Here is a 24,990-nt window from a genome sequence, read left to right on the forward strand (position 1 = left end):
TTCAAGGATGATCTGTAAGCCCACCCCACCATGCCTCCTGTAGGAAAATAAATTTGAGTATTTGTTTCTTTTTAGAGCAAGAATACTTAAAGGAGATTGAATGTTATCATCGATCTTTGAAGTAGAAGGGTAGCAAAGTTTGAACAAGAATATCGGTGTCTATTAAAATTCATGGAGATGTGGGATGGTTTATTCAAAAGCAGATCCGTAAGCTCCTTACCTATTCTCAATGATCAACGTTATGGAAAGCCCTCTCATCTCCCATTACTACTTCAATTTTCATCCAAGGGATAAGGTTGCCATGGGAACGTTCCCACTTTTGTGTTTCACCTTCTTTAACGGGCTGTTTACACTTTGTTATTAGCTGCTCTCATCTGCATTTTTCAATTTACTGTCAGTGGATCAGGCGAAAATACCGTGAACTGCATGATATTGTCTGCAAAAGAAAAAGGTGGTGATGAGGAAGAGGAGATTAATGTGTTGGTGATAGTGATGATGATCGTGGGTGATGATGATAATACACAAGGTTTGTATAGCGTACTTTCGGTCTTGATTAAATGCACAAGGAGCTTCACAGTAGAACAACAAATATGTCTAATACATGTCTATGATGATGGTGGTGGTGGTGCTAAAATATTAAGTGAGTCCTTCCAGAAAATGTAAGTACGCCTTCTTGCTGATTGTTGAATGGAGACAACACTATAACGTCCGATGAGCCATGAGAAATATATTTTATCACCTGACATCACAATTAAATGTCTAAATGGCAGAACTAGAATACTTGAGGTATGATCATTTTCTGATGAGGTTTACTTACTGTTTAGAACCAACTCACTCAGAAAGACAGAAAAAAAATTCCATTTGCTACATGTATGACAGTGACAAAATTAACTTTCAAAGCGAAACAAAACCTTTTTATTGTAAACTGGAATCCGTACAGTAGGCCTACATTTACAAGGCAAAGCACTTCAGAATAGATGGATTGATACAAAATTTGACTTTTCATTCCAAATTTTATCTTCATTATTAGTAAATTTTGATATTTTTTATTACATGTAGGGAGTATTTTAGCATGTGTGCAGCAGCAGCAGCCTGGCAAGCATATTCACTCTCATATCATCAGTCAAACATCATACAATATCTGTCATTCTAGACTGTATTTTGTTCAGATAAGGGAGTACCTTGTCTCCAATGTGCTGCACATCTTTGTCAAGACCCGGCCAATTATTCCAGATTGTTTGCATAGATTGTTCCATTTCTTCAGTTACTCTTAAGTAATACATTATGGTTAGTTGTGAATCAAGACAATGCTTTCTTTTATTAAAAAAAATAACTCTTAAATTCCTCTTCTTGTTTTTTTAATTGAAATAATGAATTCAATAATGTCAAACATGCAATCATATATCAAATTACTCTTTTTCCTCTAATGTAATTCTTATCCATGTATACAGCGCGTCCCAAAAAAAATGTCCCTCTGATTTGCGGCTAAAGTACTTCCAAAAAATAAAAATTATTCTCAAGGAAATGTATAAATCTAGAAAGGTCATCTCATATTCTAACTTCTATAAAAATTTCATTGGTCTCGCTTCAGTGGTTTTGAATACACAGTCTATTATGTAACAGTGGTGCTTTTCAGCCCATTCCAAGTTTGCATGCATGCAGCACTGCTGTGTGTTCTGCACTTTCTAGCATATCAACCCCCTTTGACCATTCTGACCAAGGAAATTCCCTGATCTGACCAGGGAAACCTCCATGATCAAATCACACCCTTGAGCAAGTTCAGAAGGGCAAAATCAGTATTTGGCAGTTCATTTCATGTTTGATAATTGGGATGCACAGTGATTGAGACAACAGGTCATGTCTGTTACATGCCTAATTCCAATAATACTGCATTTTTGTTTTCATTACTTTTTTGTTAGTTACATGTAATAAGCTACTGAGGTCAAGTTAATTCAATGTAACTTTTTAAACGAAAAAAAACAATTTTTTTCTCTGATAAAGTTCCTTTTCGCAAAGGGTGATCAACTTGTGGATTCCCCTTTATTTTTCAGCTTATTTTACTCATCCATCAGTCACATTTTCTTTCAAGTTGGTGCACTGATTCTCCTTATCAATCAACAAACTTAATTTTTTAATGTTTCTTGTCCTTCTGAACATGCCCAAGTTTATGATTTGATGAACCTTGATATGATTAGGGAAATGTCTCTGCTCAGATCCAGGATGTAAAAATGGGGGTTAACATGCCATAGACAATGCAGAAATGCTGCAAACTTGGAATGGGCTAAAATGCACCACTGTTACATAACAGAGTGTGTATTCAAAAGCACTGAAGCGCGACCAATGAAATTTTCATAGAAGTTAGATCATGAAGTGAGCTTTCTACCCATGAACATTTATTTGAGAATACTACCACATTTTAGAATTAATTCAGCCATATGTCAGAGGGACATTTTTTTTGGGACACGCTGTACTGCATATTCTGTAGGTCAAGAACATACATGTAGCCTACAGATTATTTATATTTCCAAATTACATCTAAAAGAAACGACTATTAACTGTTGTATTCATCTATGTGTCGCTATTAGTACATGCTTTTATATTCTGCTTTGCCTGACTTTGGAAAAAAAGATGGACTGACAATATATTTAGGATTGATCTCGAAGGCATCTGAGGCAACTGAGGCATCAGTATTAGGAACTGTATTATTATTAACCAAATGAGTATGTACAGCATGTAATTGACGATTTTAGTCATCAGAAAATTATTGGACATTTTCAAAATGGAAACCATATAGGTTGATTTAGAATTGCAATGTCCTTTCAGTGTCACTCATATCTTAAAAAACAAATTCAAATCCATTTTAGTATTCACAAGTACATGATATGTACATGTAGAAAAGGTTTGCATGTGAGGAGGTACATGTACATTGAATCTAATGGAATCTATAGGCCTATACTAAAGAATAGAAAAGTCTTTGTTTGAATATTTCTTCATTTATGTTTGCATGCCACTTAAATAAAATGATCGTCTCCTCTTGCCTTTTTACTTTTTACTGACCTCAAATCAAGACTACGATTTGTGCACAGTTAGTAGTTGAAGCATGTTCAGGCACGAGACCCGAGTCAAGTGTAATCTGACCATGCTTATTTTGCCTGTCCCATTAGTACAAATTGGTAGGTGTGAGGCCAATGGAGGCATTACGCAGGCTTTACTGGAACTAGAACGAGCAGTAATATGTAGGCCTACCCAAACACACAGTATTCAGCCGATGGAGGGTACCAAAGAGAGCTGCACTTGACAGTGAGAAGATATTATGTGTCATTATGTGTCATTTTAATACACCGAACCCCAGGGTTTTTCAGCTATTATCATGCGTGGATTGTCCCGGTCATTTCTATTAGCAATCAAAGCATGGGCCACAAATCAAAAACCTATTTGAAAAGTGAAAGTGATGTAATGGTGTACAGATAGTGCTCAGAACTAATCATTCATTTGTTGCATATTCTTAATGGGTTTCAGGGATATCGGACAGTCAGAGAGCCATCCCATGTACGTAATGGCAACCATGGCATTCACAGAGTGACCGAGTTTTACAAACAAGCAAGAGTCAGGATTTATATTGGCCTGCTTCTCACAATCTCATATTATTGAAATCATTGTTATCTAAAGGCGTAAATTTATTAAAGTTTTCTCGGTTGAGGACATTAAGGAAAAATGAGTGATGCATTCATTCTGGATGACGTGTTGAAGTGATTGTGGAGCTGTGTAGATGATGTTGTTTGCCTTAGAGCGAGCTAGCAGCAGCCAGAGCACCGTTCCATCCATTCAAGGAGCCAAGTAAAAAGTCTTTGCTCTTTCAGGCTTTAAATTGGCCCGCACCTTACCGTGGCTCATTTCACGCCATCGACAGCTCCAAAACATGGCTAAGATCACGTTTGCCCATCTACACACACCTGTATGCAACCCTGAATGGAGCAGCTATTGATTTGGCCCGCCTTGTAATTTGATTTTAGACCATGAGATTTGCTCTTGTGATGTACTCTCCACATACAAGGCAAAGCACTTTGATGCCTTTTAACCCCCCCCCCCCACCACCATGTACCGTATACATGTACACGTAGGGAAATATGTCATGGAGATATTAAGTTATTAACACATGGTAGGGTAAAACACTTGAATTTCTACAATACATGTATATCATGCCCCCTCCTGTCATTAGAAAATGTCATTCCGATATATAAAATATGTTTCATTCTTTCCATTGGATATTTTGCCCTCTTGTTTTAATCTCAAAATCATTTATACAAAAATGGAAAATAATTTCACAATCTACATGTATATGTAAATGGCACAATAAAGTGATATTCTGATAATCACATTTGAGCATGTGATTGTAAAGCAGATTTATTGAATGAATTTTGTTATAGGACATATATGTATGTCAACATACTGTGGAAGATTCATTTAAAAAGTTCTAAGGAAATGGAATTCCTAGATTAATATTTTGATATTCATTTCAAAATAATATTGCAATGATTACTAAGTAACGCTTCCTTGTTTTTTTTCATTGTGATTCATTTTTCAAGTTAGTTTTGATTCTAGTAGAAAGCCTATTTTAAAGTGGGACTATTTATTATAGCGTGCAATGTAATTGAAACTTATGCTTAGTACTGGTATAAACTCTTCAGTAGAGAGTATTAGTCTATCCTCAATTCTTTAAACAACTTTTTAAAATGACTGATGTATCTTGGAATCAGGATTTATTAGAGAGTTGCTGTATTAATGAGCAAAATATGCTGACAGAAAAAAAATGAGATGATCATCATACAGTGTACATACACATGACTGATGTGTAAGTATACATGTAGCAATGATATCCAACTATCAGAATGTGTATTGTGTCAAAAGAGAGTTTGACATTTTGGGGGAAATAGTATTCAAATCTACCCAGGAGATACTTATTTGAAAATCATTTAAATCCAGATGGATAGAATCAGGTTTCTGAGATTATCATATCCTAGTCAGAGGGAATAACAATAACTTCTTAATTCAAGACTACATGTAGGCCCTTAATGTTGCGGCTGCTTCTTGTGAAAGTTTCACTTTCCTTTTCTTTGTAATTTATATTACACAAATGATGTAAGGACTGATCACATAGTCTCTTTGGACAATCTTTCAGGTTTTCATATTAAAAGAGGAAGCAAAAAGAAATCATTAGATATTACAACACACTCTTCCATAGCTTTATATTGGTCAGCTGTTGCCTAGGATCTTACAAATATTGCCTTTTTTAGATAGCAACTGCCTAGCAGCGAGGAAAGGAGCAGTGCCTTACCACCAAAATGAACTGATTGGAGTTGAGTGTAGTTCATTGTATTAAGAATCTACCATGATTTGTGTGACATTGGTGTGATATTCTGGGAAAAATCTTCATTCATATTTTCATTTACTTTACACAACCAAGATGAAAGCTGGTAGCCACAAGGAAAAAAGGTAGCACAAGTGAAAGTGTAGTCTCTAGACTTGAAATATCATTGTAGATATATTGTATGCTTTTTCTTCCATGTCAGTTGATATTAATATGTTACCATTTGCATTGTGGTATTAATCTTAAAGGCTGTTTAATAACCTTCATGATGTTACTTACTTATATGTGAATTTCATATGAAATTGAATTACATTTTATGTCTTCATAAAGACATTTTGTTAACAGCATAGAAAGGTTTTTCTCATTTCATTTCCAAGTGTACATACATGTACCATAGACTTTTAATCAAGCATTATTCTATCAAGTTTCCCTCTTTATTTTCTTATTGCAGGAACTCTGGGGCTGATGTGCAGATGAGAATGCCCTCAGCCAAGCCCCCATCCTCCAACAGCCGTGATGTTCGAGAACTATCAGGGAGAAAGGAAGCCACAGGGTTGATGGGAAGGATGAGGCGGACGTTGAAACGAGGGGGCACCAAGTCTCCAAAAGAAGATCCTGCAGGACAGGTATTATCAGGATATCAGAAGAACCTAGGAAATGGTGTCGTAGTAAATCCATCTGTTGGTCATGGGTTGAGTGGAGACTTACAACCATCATCAAGACTTGATAATGATCCAGACAGGATCTCACTGAATGGAAGAACAAGCCATTGTATTTATCATAATGGATGCGATATCAGAAATGGAAATGACGTGGAAAGGCGAGATACTGATATGGATCACCATTGTCTTGTTAAACATGGGAGGGGAAATGAACATTCAAATGGAAGATTCTCACAGAATGGTAGCAATGGTCCACTGTCGGACAAGGATTCAAGCAGCAATCAGAGTTCTTACAGTGGTGTTTCTATGTTTGATAAGCAGGGAGCTCGTCCCAAAACCGGATTGTATCGCAAGAAGAGCAGTGGGGTTGGTAAAAACTTTGAGTTGGGAAGCGTTGTTTTGAATGTTCAGGCAAATCGCTGTGGAAATGAAGGTAAAGGAAACAATGTAGATGTGAAGTTGAGTGTTGGAGGTTTGATGGGAGATGAAAGCGAATCAGATTCCATTGTGCCTTTACAACGGAAAGCATCTGTCAGAAATGACATCTCAGTAAACATTGTCCCCAGTGGAGGACTGCCACCCAACTCCGATGTGACTGTCAATTGCTCTGTTAATGTACATTGTCATTTTACAGGGATGGAGGAAGACAGTGTGGAAGTTGAGCAAAATGGAGCAGGAAGTGACACTGACTCCAGGACAATGCAACAGAATGGAATCATGTCAAGTGCCGAGTTAGAACCTCTAGTAATACAGATGACACACCAACCTGATATTGAACCTCTAAACAACCCTCGTACACCTCACATAGCTGAAGTCATGATGAAAGATAGCCTGGCAAGTTTAGATAGTGAATCTTCGGACCGACACCACAAAAGTTCATCAGATTCGCTTCATAGGGAATCAAAGACGCAACGTAAGGGTAATTCAGAACAAACTGCAAATGGGGACTTAAACAACAAAGTTGCGAAAGACAAATTGAAAAAGGATAAATTTGAGGAAGTTGTCCTCTTGCCAAAGGATAGTCAAATTGTAGATGTTGTTACAACTCAGAAAAATCCAGCATGTGACGAGAGCGATATGAGGTTTCAATATAACCTTCCAAGATCAGTGTCTGATGGAGCAGCAATTTTAGCCAGCTACAGAAGTGATGAATCTTTTAAAGAAAAAAGTATGTATGGACCAGCAATAGACCGTAGAACAAAACCCAAATCTGGTTTTGGAGACTATGCTCAACCTGAAGGAAGTCAAGATGATGATGAATCACCTCCACCTATTCCTCCTCGTATGTCAATGGTCTTAGATGAGGAATCCAAGAAGGCTGAGTGGGAGACAGAGCCAACTCATATGTGTCTACCTGCTCTTATGAATGGTCTTTATAGTGATGATGGAGGAACCAGTGCATCTTTGCGAAGTAAATCACTTCCACGCCACTCCTCCCTAAATGATGTCTCTCTTGACCCTAGCATCCCACGCCGTTCAAAGACGGCTCACCTAAAGAACAGAGTGTCTCAGCTCTTTAAGACTCCCCGTCGTAAGTCCTGTGCTTTCCCTGACAGACCCTTACCGGACGTACCAGGCAACAAATCGATAGTCCAGTCACGAGAGAATCGAAGGAGTAATATCCAGAGACCGCAGTCTCTCTATTGCCCTACAGATGGTAGGAACCAAATAGTACCTCCACCACCTGCTAGACCTAGTCCTCAAAGACCATCTGCAGGTCCTAGACTGACACCCCAAAGACCAGGTCAAGGTAAGTATTTGATATGAGAGCAATTCCTGCATCCAAGTAGATGTACCTATTACTTCAGTCATTACCATAACCTAGATATTTGTTGTTATGTCTTGGCCAAATAAAGAATATCAAGAGGTCGATATCAGCTATTCTTGCAAGTCCATTTTAAGCTTTTTATTACATGTATGTATGATCCTGTGTGAAAAAAATTGTTATATCCATTTATGGTAAAGAATGTTTGCCTACTCACACTTTATTTTATCTTTATGAGGAATATAGATTTCAGCCCAGTGGATGAAAGTATTTAAAATCAGAATTAATTATTGAAGAGCAATTTTTGGTTTCAGAATGATATGAGGTATTATAGTGATTTTCCTGCATTTTTTCTTTGAAATTATTTTGGCTTTTAACCAACAACAGTCATTTCTTCCCCATTGCCTGGAAAAGTAGTTTCAGGCATAGTCATCAAAATGAATCATACAGAGTCAAATACACCAATTTTATTCTTGGAACAAAACAAACTTGGAGGCTTTCCTGGCTCTTTCAGTATGTTGCAATGTTATTTGTAACAAAAGCCAATTTTTTGGTGAAGGTCTTTGTCTCATTTGCATGTAGTTCCCTCAATGCAATTATGAAAGCACATCACTAACTCTTATTTTGCTCAAGAATTTGAGGGAAGCTATGACATTGTATACGCTTATTGCTTCATTTCTTTCTGTATGTATGTGCAGAGAACATGGTCGTGATTGAGAGAAGAGAGGGCTTTCCTACTAAGGATGAAGTTGCTAAATGCCAGGGAATGTTTGCATCAAGTTTAAGAAGGATTAGTGAGGTAAGATTTTGTCTTGTTTGGTTATAATTCAATTTTTTTAGGAATCTATAATCGATAATGGAAAACCAGGTACTGCAATACATTTACCCCCTCCCCTTAAAGATATTTGTCAAAGTTTACCCGAACTGACACCAGTTGGACACCAACACCAAAGCAAACTGCAGTGTTTATTACCCCTGAATTGTTGGTTTTGATAAGATTAAGACTGAGATGTTGCAGGGGAATCCCCCCAAACAGGTTGTTTGGAATATGTTTTAAAAGAAATTATGACTTCTATTCTGTCTGAATTTTAGTACAGTACATTCACTTCACATTTACATCATATATCCAACAAGTGAGTATCCTACTGCACAATGGGTGAAATGTTAATCGCTCGATGAAACACTTTTCCTTCAATCACCAAAGAAGAAAAGTTTGATGTGCTATCTTGGATATGTATCTTAAAGCTTGTCCATCTTTTCATTCTGTACCTTTCTTCAAATGTAAATAGAGTCACCAATCTCTGGTCTTAGACAGTAAAAAGTGATGTACGTACAGTTTATCAAAGTTACATGATTTCACTATTTCACCATACATGTCCATATGTATTTTCCCAGCTGTTTTTTTTATTATTGCTTCATGCAAAAAGAACTGTAGGTCCCATCATTTTCATGGAGGGTAGATGATGTTACTTCTAATTCTTTATTTTAAAGTTCGAGCATAAAATACCAATTTCATATGATGTATTAAATATTTGTATAACAAGCAATGCTATCCAGCCTGTTTACACCTTAAAGAATGTTGAAAGATTGAGTGGAATATTTTTGCTCAAGATTAATTTTGTTGAAGTGCAGTTTAATAATACATCATGGAATAATTTTCTTCGTATCGCATCACAATTTGCTCCACATTTTTAAAGACTGCTATGCATAAAGTCTTTTGTATAGAATTTTTTTTCATAGGACTGTACATTACTTTTTTGAGAGCTTTTCTCTTAATACCAAAAATGCTATTCAAATTTGTAAAGAAAATTAATTCCCTGTCCATGTTTTAAATGAAGATCATTCCATTGAAATCTGTCATCAATCATATTTCCTTGTTTTTCTCAAACCTGAGCATTAAAACTGTGTTTATACATGTAATTTCATTTTTTTTTTTAAATCATAAAACGATATCAACCATGGGTAAGCATTATGAACTTCAATTATGGTACATCGGTAGTGGTGTGCATCAATATAACCTGCTCTTTAACCTTATTAACTGCGTAAAAATTCCAATTAGTCGGCGAGAACAGACGATTGTTTCAATTTGCCTCTTGGCATCTCGTCAGGGCTTTTAATAAGTTTAATCACATCATGGGAATGAGATAGAGCAGTGGGGGTATTATGCTTTTCCCTGCTTATTTGCCGAAGTGTTTACACATTTAAGTTTACATCATGTGGGACTAGTTCTGTTGGGATTGCTTTGATTAGATGTGAGTACCAGTAATGATATGGCCCAATTTTTGGATCATACCCTGAGCAGATTATGCATGTTTACAGGTGCATTGTATGCATTGACGCATTTGTCAATTTAGCATGAAAGTTTTAAGTTCTTAATGGGGCCTGTATTCATGTATTCTACTCTTGGCATGAAATATGGAAATTAAATGGGTTCTTCAGGTGTGTACATACTTTTCTGGAGAAAGATCAGTATGATTCTATACATGTTACAAACTGAAGTGAACTGCCACATACATGTACTTGGCCTGCATGTACATGTAAATAGAAACATGTTCCTAGAGCTGTTGGATGCACTGCGATCATTCGGTTGTTCCTTTCACAGTTTTCGATTGTTGCTATTCCTGTGTACTTTGGACCTTGGTTGTAAAAGATTGTATTGAAAACAAAGACAGCACTTCCAGTATGCTTTCAATTTTCTTGAACATGAACAAAGGAAAGACTGCACCCATCATTCCAACATGGTATGACTCTCATAATATTAATGACACCTTGACTTACTGTTTTTTTAGCGCCCCCCCCCAAAAAAAAAGCTATAGTACTCTTTCCAGGAACAAGGTCTTGTAATTTCCCTTCCACATTCATAGTTAATTACACTTACAATATTGTAAGAAGAGCAGCCGGGTTGGTAAAAACTTTGAGTTGCGAAGTTTTGTTTTGAATGTTCAGGTTAATTACTGTGGAGATAAATAAACGATTAAATTTCTTGTTTACATAAGAGAAAAATAGCCTTAAACATGAACATACTTTATAATTTTGCTCTGATGAATACATGTCAAAAAGCTTTATATGTCCATTTCAGTGCTATTTTCCTAAATATACCATTTTTATATTTTTTTATGTTTGGGTTACTAATTATTCATTTTCTAGATTTGATTAAGACAGGGGCAAAGGAAATATATGGGAATAGGGAAAGACATGGAATTGTTCACTGCGATTCCCTGATTAACCATTATTCCATTTGAGTGGATTTCCCCTTTTTCAGATTTCTGCTAAATTGCCTCAAGGAAGGATTTTACATGTCCAGAGATGTTCATGATTTGTCCTGATTCTTTGTAGAGCAGCTTTCTGACTTTCCTTAAAGCTTGTGTATAGTTTTGGTAAATCCACCAAAATGCACCTACATGTATCACTATTCCAATTCATTGCTAGCTAATATGAATGGATATGCCCTATAACAGTTATGATGTGGAGGATATGAAATGAAAATGTGTTTTACAGGATAAATTTTGCGATTTTACATGGAAATTTAACTTGATCGGGTCACCCGATCAAATTAAAATATCTGCGTGTTTTTGTCTTTCAATTAAATCCTATTCCAAATCATGGAATGGGCTGAAACTTTCAAGATATGTTCTTTGTCTGTAACTTTTGGATATCTAATCACTATATTTATAAGATAAGTGCTTGAATGCCCATTTTTTAATTTAAAACAAGCATCGCCGAGAGAGGGCGCTATATATCCAAGATTTGAATATTTGAAATTTTCTCAGAGAAGTGCAGTTGGAAAAATATCTAACGGTCTCTACGCTTCAGTAAGACTGTCATATTAGATGATATTCGATTATCAATCACATTATTGACCCTTTACCAAAGCTATACACAGGCTTTAAGATCTTACTCAGGTGCTTTTTTTTGTTCCTCACGTTAAAGATGCATTATTTTCAATTCAAGTTGCCTTAATAATAGGAGCCTTTGTGAAGCCTTTTTTAACTGGTATTCACTGATGAATTTGCTTTCAGCCAATAAGATTAAAGAATTTCAGTAGCTTTAACAGATTTTAATGACGACACATTTCATGAAATGCACTCCTGAAACCTGAAAGGAGCTTGCTTGGTATGATATCTAGTTTGGATGTTTTGATAGAGATACGTGAAGGACTTCAGACATCAGATTATATTTCATATGTTTCCTGTTACATGTACATGCTATTTTTTTTATTCTGTTCAGGTGTTCAATGAAATTGAATAAATTGAAAGGTACTTTAAAACATAATGAATTGTTTATAAGTTCAAAGTACATTGTACTTGCTCAGGACATGCATTAAGGGGCGTTTTTTCATTGTAGATACAATGTTATAAACCCATGTTGTATCACTTTTGTTTACAATCCTCTGTGTAGACATAGAAATATGTAGAGAGATGTCTATGACTGGTATGAACCAAATGTTTAGTTGGCTTGATCTTCAGAAAATATTATCAGATATGAAATCTTTACTCTTATCTTTTTTAAATAGTGATATAGGATAGGGAGTAATCTGAAAGTTTCTTTTCTTTCTTCTTCATCTTATTAAACTTCTGTGATTTATTCGACAACTGCTTCTTTAATACTACTCTTTTTTTTCTTCAACTTGAATAAAGCGTTTGATACGATATCAGACATACAGCATACATGTACATGTAATACATGAATGTCAAATTGGTCTTGAGTTCACCCATCCATTCCATCGCAGCTTGTGTAGAATGAACTTGGTCTAGATAGATGGGGACGGACCTTCATTGAGTGAGCAATGAAGAGCTATTCAAACAGTCAGAGTTGAAGATGCTGTTTGATTTCTTTTCACCAGACTGTTTACTATTGTCTCACCAAATTATAAATTACCCTTTAGGACTCGTATGGCTATGGAATAGGATTGAATGAAATGAAATCACACTCAATACATTTATACTATGCAAAAATGTATGTTTTCATATAAGTTTTCCATTGTGGTGGTTACATGTATTTGTAAGGGTATGAAAATGGAAAAATCAAGAAAAAAGTACCAAATACAGCAGATTCCAAGATTGCGATGAAATACTGGAACAGTCTCATGAACTATAACTATAAAATGTGGAAAATATGTACACCCTGTATATAGATTTTTTAATCATGTTATATCAGCTAGGTGCTTTTATTTAGATTTCATAAATGCAGAATTTGGCTGAAAAATTTCTCTTCAAGTCTTTCTCCCATTAGAGTTTCCTTATCATTTCATATGTCACTACATGATTTCAAATAGATGTATAAGACTTTACTGATAATGAATCAAATGTATTTGTTACAAATCTAAATTTTGGGCATGGACAGAAATAAATATATTTTACCAAACAGGAAGAAAACATAAATTTACAAGTAGGTACCACCACATGAAACTGAAGATTATACCTCCTGCACATACATGTAGACCTGTGCAGTAGAATAAATATCATTGAAAGACAAAACAATACCTGCTATTTGTTCAGTACACAGTATCTTCAAAGACAGACACTGAATGAAATATGAAGGAAATGAAAGGGGGAATTCCCTGTTGGCAGTCATCCATACATTCTCAAGACCAGATCTAGAACAAGTCACACCTCCCCAGGATGTTGTGATAAGTGTTCCATTGATGAGAAAGGCTTCCTTTAGTCTAGGTGTGATACTCTAAAATGAATCAGTTGTTCCTGTTCATTAAGCTTCTGGTTTTGCCCATCATTGTTTTTACAAGTGTAGGAAGTATTGAAATTGTAATGTTCTACTTAAAATCCCTTTCTGTATTTGAAAATGGGTGTTTTCTATGGAGAAGGAGGGTCAGTATTAATAGACTCAGGGGCTGTTCATAAAGTTGTTCGTAAGTTAAGATTTAACTTAAGAACGTCTGGTGATCCTTTCTTGTGTACATGTACATGTATTACTATGCTTAAAAAATTAAATGTTCATTGGTGATTTTTTGCTATTTTTGCTATTTGGAGAGTAGCAAAAAACCTCTTTTTGCTACTCTCCGAATAGCAAAAAAGAGGTTTTATTCAGAAAAATTACAATCATATAAAAACGACCTTAAAAATACATGGAAAACAATAAATGGGGCTCTAAACAAAATGAACAAATCTAGTGCTGTTAATAAATTATGTGTAGATGGAAATATGGTTGAAGATACTCATTCTATAGCAAATGAATTTAATTCATATTTCTCTCAAATTGGACCAAAGTTAGCTGGAAATATTATCCCTGTAGAAAATTCGTTTGAGGACTTTTTGGACAAACAAAATGATAATTCAATATTTCTTACTCCAGTTCATAGAGAAGAATTACTTGAGATTGTATTTAATTTGAAAGCAGGAAAGACACCCGGATATGATGGCATTACAAATAAAGTATTGAAAAACATTATACATTCTCTTGCTGATCCCCTGCTTCATATATTTAATTCATCATTGCAGCTTGGCCAGGTCCCAAAGAAGATGAAAATAGCTAAAGTTATACCCATTTTCAAGAAGGGGGACCAATTAATTACTAGTAATTATCGCCCAATATCTTTGTTAACTTCGTTCTCAAAAATTCTTGAAAGGATCATTTATAAAAGGACAGTTGCTTTCCTTAAGAAATATAGTATTATATGTGATAATCAATTTGGTTTTAGAGAAAAACATAATACAACTCATGCTATATTGACATTAATAAATAAAATATCTACTTTTGATAATTCTGATCATACTGTAGGATTATTCCTTGACTTCTCAAAAGCGTTTGACACAATAGATCATGAAATACTGTTATGTAAGCTATCAAATTACGGTATCAGAGGGACAGCTTTACAATGGTTTAGGAGTTATCTTACTGATAGAATTCAGTTTGTTACAGTAAATGAATCAGAATCTCCAACAAGGCCAGTTTCCTGTGAAATTCCACAAGGTAGTATTCTTGGCCCCTTGTTATGTTAATGATATGAAAAATTCATCTCATGTTCTCTCATTTATTCTCTTTGCTGATGATTCCAATATTTTCTATACACACCATGATCCACATGTACTTGTGAGCACTATGAATACAGAATTTAAAAAAGTAACAAACTGGATTAAAGCCAACAAATTGTCACTGAATCTGCAAAAAACTAATTATATGCTTTTTAGTCATTCATTGAAACATCTACCGCATCAAATACTTTTAGATAATACTGAAATCAAAGAAGTGCAAACAACAAATTTTTTAGGTCTTACTATTGATAACAAGCTTACGTGGAATGCTCATATCAACAATACTTGCAAAACTGTGTCAAGAAATATTGGAGTCATCAATAAGCTTAAATACGTTCTACCAGCACAGGCGCTATCCATGTTGTATTGTGCATTAATTCTACCATATCTTAATTATGGAATTCTGGCATGGGGTAATGCCTCTCAAACGAGACTAAATAAAGTCTTGCTACTTCAGAAAAAAGTACTGAGAATAATATGCAATATGTCCTTTAGAGCTCATACGGATGAATTGTTTCGTCAGAAACGTATCCTTAAAATCAATGACCTGTACCGCTTGCAACTATTCCAATTTATGTATCAGCTAGATAGAAATAGTGTACCTAATGTCCTACAAAAGAAATTTATGAGAAACAATACTTTACATTCATATAATACGAGATAATCAAATGACTATCACTTACCTAAAAGTAAAACAGTATTTTCTAGCAAAACTGTATTTTTCACAGGACCAAAACTCTGGAATTCTCTGGACAGAGAAATGAAAGAGGCAGCTAATCTTATACGATTTAAATTACTCATCAAAAAAATTCTCCTGAATTCTTATTGATTCAATCTAATATTTGTGAACTTCATACTTATCCACGGTAGTATTGATTATTTTTTTAAGTCAATATTTAATTTTGTATATAGTGTAAATACATTTGTGTTACAGTGTTTATATCTATATAATTTTATAGAATTTTGCTGATTATTTATTTGACTATTTGTATCATATTACAAGCTCTGCTTTTTAGTAGGCCCCTCCACTTTTTTCATTTCATTGCTACGTTTCAATCCTGCATATGTTATGCATTTTTTTTTCATTGTAAACATGATTACGAAATGTACTTTGATGATTGTGGAATATGAATATATCAATAAATAAATAAATAAATTTAGCACATAAGAAATGTTCACCAGTCATTCTTAGATTCACTCTTAATTTTAACAGCTTTATGAAATGACCCCCAGTTCGTAAAATTGAAAAGTTCATTTGAGATAAACAATCAAGATAACTTGCAAATTCAATGACATTAGCCTAAATTGTGATTTGATGATGATAATTTTCATGACATCCAAACAAAGTGTACATGATCACTGTCAGAAGCCCAAATAATAGTCAATGTGATAATAGCAGACAATACTATGAATGATTTTCAAATTTCTAAATCATAATAGTAGTTTAGCAATTGTCGGTATCCTCATAGAAAAGAGTCTTGAGACCATGCTTGCCGTGGCTGGTCTGCATTTTGGACATGAACTACATGTACATGTACAGTCCTTCTAATGTAGATATGTGAGACTCTTTCATTAATGCATGCTAGCAGCTAGTTATACCATTAAACAATGTATGTGACCTTCATTAAGAAATGTATGTCTGTCATCCACAGTACGGGGCCTCACACAGTATGCTCATACTGGTATACAGTACATGTTGGTATGTGTTCAATAGGAGCTTCTGGGTACAATCAGACCTCTCAAATTTACATTTAGAAGTACAATCTACCCACATTTGCTGATTGCACGATCCTAAAAGTTCTCAAATTCATAAAATTTCACAATGAATAGAGTAACTGGAATAATGCGTGAAATACAAAATATGAATAAAGTCCAGATTGTATTGTATGTTTACTATTCACCACACTTGTCAACATTCTTTGAGTAGTTCAATGTCAAAGAACATGCAGCACCCCAGGTATGCTTCATCACCAGCCTTCATATGAACATTTCATTTTTTATTGATCATAGAAAGTTTTCATCTTTGATCAAAATAATGACTTCCTGGGTGTGATGCATAAAGCTTGTTTGAGTCGAACTGATCAAAAGCAAATAATGACATTGATGATGTATATTGCATTCAGCTTTAAAAACTCTTTCATGGATATGTGACAAAATAAATGCATTACGTGCCTTTTGGCCTTGGAATACAAAATGTAGGACACAATAAAGACTCATTAATGCAAGTCATCAATACATGTAGATTCTATTTTTGTCATTTATCTATTCAAATAAAAAGGAAAACAAATTCTTTCATAGTACAGTACAACAACACTTTTATAATGTTCATTGAATAACATGTGTAGTGAATCTCTATTTAGTTCTTCAAAATATTTTTTTTTTTTTTTTTTTACATAAAAATTATCAGTTTTGTAAAGATAATGATTTAGTTTCTTTCATGTTTTAAACCGCTATCTGGGATGTGTCTGTATTCCCCAAGCTTCCTTTATAGTAGCCAATTAAATTTGAGTCTTCTGTGCAGTACATAACTTGAAAGAGAACCAAATTTTGAAGTATTGGATAAAAATTGTTTTTCTTTCATTAAAAGTGTACATGATTATTATTCAATACTTTTATTTGATATTTCATCGACATAAACTCTAAATTGAATGGATTTAACTAAATCCAAGTGGACTGTAGTTACGGAACAGATTAATTTGTGATTTAGTTTTAATCCTCAAGATTATATTTTTAGTATCAAAGGATTCAAATTTAAATCCTGTGAGATTAAAAATGATTTTTTTTTTAGGATTAAAAGTTAATCCCAAACTTGATACATGTAAGTCCCTAAAAACAGTCCAGTTGTATTTATTATAAATCCATGCAATTTAGAGTGTACCTATATGTCATAACTACAGAATTACTTCAGTTTTCAATCCTAGCTTAACCCCCCCTAGGCTTGACCAGATGAAATACCATCAGTTACATCAAGGAGATATATCTCCTTGGTTACATCTACCCTCTAATACTTAGCAGAAAGACTCTACCAAGAACAACTGTACACAATGATTGAAGTCTACCTTGATAGATTTATAAACAGTATTATCTTTCAGCTTTGACATTTACATGTAGGAAGACTCCATACAAAAGTTTCACTGCAGACACTTGGCATTTGAAGTAAAAAAATGGGATGAAACTGATACTGTGCTTTATTTTGACAGTTTGATTGATTTGAATTCATTCTTGTTAATGATTCTTGTGGGGAGAATGAGTCTTATGGTATCTTTAAAAAGTAAAATGATGATCCACTGTAGATCTTCTAGCCTGGATTTCTTGAAAACAAAATTAAATCCAGTTTGGAGTGAAATGTATTGGGTCACTTGTGAAGCCAAACGTCAGTGAATTGCAATGGGCATCAATAATAGCAGGAAAGTTCTTTTATCATCAATGATATCAAAATAAGTTCTGAAGCGATCCAAATGTTTTGAATAATAAGGACTTCATGGAGCTGAAAAACAAGCAAAATGAGGAAAATAGGTCCCATTAATGTCCATGCTTGTTTTGCCAATTACTGACCCATTTTTCATTTTCTGCCATGATAGCAGATAGTGTAAATTAATATAAACACACATTTAGTTTGATTCTGTTAAAATTCAATGACTGGAATTGCCCTTTAACATTCAAGTTCTGACAGAGCTCATGCTTAGGAATTGCTCAAATGCAAGTTGTTTGCATTCATCTCACAACCTTTATGTTGATATGAGAAAAAATTGAGAGTAGAATTATTTTCATGAAATACTTATAAATCTGCAGTGTAGTTTTAAGCTGTTTGTAATGACCAAACTGAAATTAATCAAAACACTATTAAAGATAGAGAACTATGGAAGCAATCTGATGTGAAGAGGATATAAATGGTCTTCTTGCGGCAGAAGCTTCTTTACAAGTCTCCATCTCCCTCTCTACACCTTAAGATGAAACATTATCCCACTCCTGACACCGATCGCCTCTCTTCAATATTGTATAGTCTGTTCAGGGATTGTCTTAGGGTGTTGACTGACCTGATAATGGCATTTGGAACTGGCTACCTTCACACCAAGTATTGCCCTCCTGTATCTGTTTGTGGCCAGAGATGTATCATGGGTACATGTATCTTTGTCGTTAAGAAGAGTATTCTTTACATATGTTGCAAGAAATGGTCAGTTGAAAAAAAGTATGGGAAATCGGGTCAATATGACTCACCCGATTGCTTTTGTTTGTTCAGAGGGAAGAAGATTGCCCCAGTATCATCAGCAGTGAATTGATTATTAGGTGGGGTAGAGAGACTCTATTAGGGTTAAAAACTAATTGATGCCAGACGTGGAGCAAGGTACAGTGGTAATGGCCCATTAGGGAGCTATTTTCCTGGTATCATTTATCTTATATTCGAGATGAATATTATTTTACTAAGACAAATAATGATGAGACATTTGTCCTTCTATATTGTGTTGGCTATCGATAACATTACCTTTGTACATATGTAGATGACGCATGAGGTGTTCCTCAAAATGGTTTAGATAGTCTCTGTCCAAGAAAGGATAGACACATGTTTTGTCTTTTGTTTCACTCTCGAACCTGATACATCCAAGAAAAACAAATTGTTACCTATAAAAGCTGTACTGTACACAATTATTCAGTACGTTTACGCAGACAATGCTAATTTTAAACCATCAAGTGATTTTGACCTAGTATACTGCTATCAATTTCCCAATGTTATAGTAGTTAGCATGAAATACATGCTGCGGCCTAACACTTTCAAACAGTTTCACTTCTTCATGACAAAAGGTGAAAGGACAAGACAGAAAAGAAATGATAAAACTATTCCAAGAAAAACCCGAACATAAGAACAAAATCCTTTTAAGTAAGGCATTGCAAACTTCAGCAAGTTGATAGTGCTGTTAGGCAAGTTTGATGTCAAAGTTCTGTACTGCCCCCTCCACTTTTATTAATACAGAATTCATGAAATACGGATTTGGAAAAAAAAATATTGGACATGATTTGTGCTTGCTTATACAACACCCATTATGGCACCATGTAGAGCACTTAGCTGGATTGTTAGCTGCCATGTTTGTTAAAATATGTGATCACGTTTCATCAGAAATTTCCCTGCAGCATTATGAAAGGAAACGGCGCTGTAAATGTATCGAGATTTTCACACTTTTCAGCCTCCAACATCTTTGATGTTCAATTAGTATTGTGTCACTCGATGGAAAAACCCCATTATTTAGCTTGAGAATATATTTTTGTTTAATAAAGAGTATCAATAATTTATCTATGATGGATTTGAAGGGAAAGAAATCTCTCAATATATGATTTTAGATTTTGGCTTACATGTTGTTTAATTTATTTGAATTATGTTTTCTATTCATCTAATAGCAATTCATGAGAATGAAATGCAGAGATAATTATATGTAGGTAACAATTACTATTTACTAGTCTTCTTTTTTATTTATTTTAGTGATTGCTCTAGACTTGTGGATAATTTCAGATTTTTTTTTCAGAATTTAAATACATTCTCACTCAATTCACTAGATGTTTAAACTTTAATGGTATAAAAAATTAGATTCAATCAGGTTCTTACTGAGCCCCAAGACAAAGCTAATTTTTAAAAATATTTTTTTCTAAGTTCATTTTGTTTGTTGAATATATCTCGTGCAGTTTGTGAAAACACCAGTGACATGCAGTCTAGTACATCTACAGAGACTAATTTTCTAATTGAACCACACAATACTAGTACTCATTGCTTCCTTTGGAGATATACATGTACTTGTTGCACATCAATAAAAGGGGTTGACAAGCAATGGAAAACCACATGCTGTAGATTGATAACTTGGATTGATTTAGATTTTAAAAATACATTAAAAAGAATATAGGGCAATCATTCATGTCTATAACATAAAACACCCCCTCATGATCATGGCTTGAAGAATATGAACTCAGCTTGGTATACTAAATACAAGTGTATTTCCTACTCTTAGGCAGTTATTAATTTTTTCAACATTAGGATTCACCCTCTAGTACAATTTTTCACGAGCAAGATATCATATGAACATGAAAATGGCACAGAATAAAAGACATGCTTAACAGTTTGACTTACACTTATGGAGAGCAAAGGCAAGAATTCAGCAGAAGACAAAATCAAACTAAAAGTGAAACAGGAACACCTTGAGGTTGTCTTGTGTACATTCTTTGTTTATTTTCCTAAATACATGCAAGTCAATTATTTAGCATGTCTTTCTTCATTGCCAGCAGGGGCCTGTTGCAGAAAAAGTTGCAATCAAACGCAACTATAAAAATCATGTGCAACATGATTTTCAACCAATCAACAGCGCGCATTCGGGACTTGCGTTTAATTGCAACTCTTTCTGCAACAGGCCCCTGGATAGAATGGTACCATATATCTTCATTGATGTGAATGTATTAAATTTGCTTTTTATTGTGATTTATTTTTTATCAAGAATGGATGTGTGAAGAAAGTCTCAAGCAGAGAAGAGTTATCAAAAGAAGATATTTAAAAAATGAAACTTTGTTGTGGATTGATTGCCATTGTTTTTTATCACTGACCATATTATCAAGCTTTTGAATCTGCATAAAAATGTAGCGTACGGATTACAATGCTGGACTGGAATACCATCTCATGCCTTTAAAGCTGATATGCTGTCTTCAGTAGATTGTGAAGGAGAATATGAACAGGGTTTTGATGGGTGTTGAAGCATAGCTGCCAAGAGTCACAGTGTCTGATACTGTATCCCTCCACTCTCATTTGAACCTATCAGCTATAAATCATTCTCCTCGAGATGGTGTGTTTAGCATATAGCTTTATGGAATACACTTTCACGGTTACTCCACTGTTAAAAATAATTTAAACAATGCTGTTTACTATGCGAATAACACAGTAGTTGTTTAAACAGTTTGAACAAGTGTTTAAAATCTTAAACAACCATGATTTGATTATTCATAATTGAGTATTTGAATTTAGATTTTGTTCAAGAATAAGATTTTAAACACTTGTTTAAACTGTTTAAACAACTACTGTGTGATTCACATAGTAAACAGCGTTGTTTAAATTATTTCTAACAGTGTACACTGTACATGTAGATGCAGTAAAGGTATCAATCCTGCTTCATCCCGTTTATTGAAATAAAGGGGTTTGAAATGCATTAAGTCCTTTATTTGTAAATGGGTAGCTTCTTACCTTTTTATATTTTTCACACAACTCTTTTTTTTCTTGTTCTAAGAAATAATGTGTAATGTTAATGACTTCATTAGGTAGTTATTGTGCATATACATGTAGTTTTTAAAAATTTTCAATTTTATAAATTCCTGATATGGATGCATGTTCCTTTCTCTATCTGAAATATATTTGCTTCAGTAAATGACAAGTGAAAATGCATCAATCAGAGCTATTTTCATGAGGAATGATTTGATTTTTTTTCTGTAACTCCTTTTCATTTATCTTATGGAGTTACATCCTTTTGTAAAAAAATAGTGTACATCCATTGTGATCAGTGCTTTATCAGTTCATTTAAATCCTACATCGGTCGAATACGCCTCAGTCTATTTGAAGTGCCCGATGCATTTATTCAGTGGCTGTTTTACAAGCGCTTTACGTACTGATTGAATGAGCTGAGCCATAGAAGGAGTCAATTTGGCAAGACCACACTGGGATTTGTCACTTTCCAGATGAGAAACGATCACTTTAGATCTCTCCACCAATAGGTCCCATGTGAGTTACTCCTAGAATAGCCAATCGGCACTGGTGAGCTTTGGCAAATAAAACTGGGAGATAGAAAGAAAGAGCGATTGCAAATCATTGGTGTTGGTTGTCACATGTATTGACTTCCCACCACCCAATCTGTAACATTTTCTGAGAATCTTTACTTTAATCTTAAATCTGACATTTAGTTAGCTTTGCCTGATTTACAACATTGTCAGAATGTAAAATATAGCATTACATCTTGTGATGTAGTGTGACGTTGTTGTGGTAACTCTTACAGCAAGGATGATGGATTGATGTAACAAGTGAGAAGGATAAAAGAGAAGAATTTACTCTAGATCTCAAGCGGAGATAATCTAGGCTGAATAAATTATGTGAAACCTCTCAAGACATTAATCAAAACTCTCCCCGTAATTTTGGCTTTTTTTTTGTAAACTGACATTTAAGTTTATGCACATTGTTCCGAAGGGGAGGGGGTTGTAAAGTGTGAAATGGTCATGTAGTACTGTATATATGGTATTTTACTTTCTCTTTATCTATCTCTCTGTCAGCACATGTGCTATCTTTAGTAGATGTGGACTTACATCTGTTTGCTAATGCTATCTTTAATTTTAATTTTCCCACTTTTTTCTTTCTTCCTTTTCTTTTTTGTTCTTTCACATTTCTTCTTCATTTTCATTTTTTTCAATTTCACTATTTAACATTTTTAAGATATTTCTTATATGTAGAGTACATCTAGGTAGAAAAAAGCACTGAGTAACTGATCTTTGCTATGTTACATAGTAATAGCAAAATTTCTAATGATGATCAACATCCATTAAAAGCTAAGCGAATGACGAAGAAAGCGAGTCAGAAAATAGAGTTATAAGTAAAAGTTTGAAAGATAATGTAAGTGCACATTTTGCTACTAATATGAAAATAAAATAGGGCTGCTCTTATGTGTGTATTTCCAGTGGGAAAGTGTACCCTTTGATATTTTGAAGATAGAAAGTGGAGATTCGGAGAGAATATCAATTGATAGATTATCTTGTCATTCAAACAAAAATGTAATTTTCCAAGATGAGAGGTCCCTAGCAACATACATCCCCTAAAGAGTGGAAGTGTCATTATTTTGTTGTTCTTACTCTCAAAATTCAATTAGAATATTGAAAAGGAAAAAATCTCATGAGCACAGCAGGGGAATGGTTTTTTTTGGTATCCATTTTTGCTACATGTATATGTAGGTCAAAGTGCAATGTCACACAAAGACACATGCATACAGTCCATCTAACTTTCACTCAACGTTGATATTTTATCATATTTTGACGTTTGACCAGCAAAGTTTTAATATCGAATATACAGTATGTCACTGTGCATAAATATTTATTCCTTGTAGATTTGTCTTGTTAATCTTTATGAGATCATAATGAATATTTATATGTATATTAATGATTATGAATAACCATTCTACATTCATATTGTGAACAACTGACAACAATCTAATTTCCAAGTACAACTCTGTATGTGTGTATGTTTTCATCATCTATGTAATTTAATGTTTCTTCAAAATGAACGAAATTAATTATACATCAATATCAAATTGCTTATATATCGTGTAATAAATGATTTATTTCTATTTTGATTTGTTATTAGTGCGGCTGGTACTGGGGTCCAATGAGTTGGGATGATGCTGAGATGAGATTAGAGAATACTCCAGATGGTTCCTTCTTGGTACGAGATAGTTCAGATGATCGTCATATACTCAGCTTAACATTCAGAGTTCAAGGCAGCACACATCACACACGCATTGAACATCATAATGGTAATTTCTCATAATCTTGGATAATTAAAATCTTATTAGCAGCGCAAGTGGGTAGCAATAAGCAGGAAAACACAGCAAAATTAATTCAGGTCTTTTTTATGTATTTCTAATATTTCTTGGGACCAGTAAATTTTAGGTTCGGACCGGTAAAAAATTGAAAAACTGGGTGCTTACTGGTTAGACATGAACAGGTTGGACCAGAAGAAAAAAAGGGTTATTGTGGAGCCCTGATACTAGGCAAAAATCATGGTAAAATTTGTTGTTTACAGTATGCCAGTGAAAATTCAAAATGAATTTTATGGACTGTTAGGGACTTGTATGAATGGAAATAAAAATACTCCCGCCTTCAAGTTGAAGTCTGATCTGAATATTGTATGGAGAAGTGTTCTGATATTGAGGCTGTGGTGGAAACCTATGGGACTGTATTGTAGGCATGAAGAAAACCAAATCAAATTGCATCAACGAGCCTTGAGACATTATTAATGCAAGATCATGCATGCTAAAGGCTATTAAAAAATTCCTTCATGATTGTGAAGCCCCTCCTAGTGTCGTGTGACCACTGCTCGTGAATTGGGCTCCAGAAAGCCCCCTTAAGAATTATGGAAATTTACTTTAAAGTGAAGAATTTCCAACCATACAACTCTTTGCTGATGTTACGCAAGAAAAACAACTG

General features: G+C 34.4%; 1 protein-coding gene across 2 annotated transcripts in view; it reads left to right on the forward strand.

Annotated features, from left to right (window-relative positions):
* The window catches only part of LOC121428386, a 45,031-nt gene that overhangs the window by 14,771 nt on the left and 5,270 nt on the right, over positions 1-24,990 (forward strand). Inside the window, exons 1-4 of one of the 2 annotated variants that reach the window (XM_041624980.1) lie at positions 5,377-5,493; positions 5,820-7,780; positions 8,494-8,594; positions 24,149-24,317. In XM_041624980.1, the coding sequence (XP_041480914.1) occupies positions 5,465-5,493; positions 5,820-7,780; positions 8,494-8,594; positions 24,149-24,317 (2,260 nt within the window). In that variant the 5' untranslated portion in view covers positions 5,377-5,464. Of the gene's footprint in view, positions 1-5,376; positions 5,494-5,819; positions 7,781-8,493; positions 8,595-24,148; positions 24,318-24,990 lie in introns of those variants that run through there. The other variant, XM_041624989.1, reaches the window with a different exon arrangement.

The sequence above is a fragment of the Lytechinus variegatus genome, chromosome 1 (assembly GCF_018143015.1).
Source record: "Lytechinus variegatus isolate NC3 chromosome 1, Lvar_3.0, whole genome shotgun sequence".
Taxonomy (NCBI): domain Eukaryota; kingdom Metazoa; phylum Echinodermata; class Echinoidea; order Temnopleuroida; family Toxopneustidae; genus Lytechinus; species Lytechinus variegatus.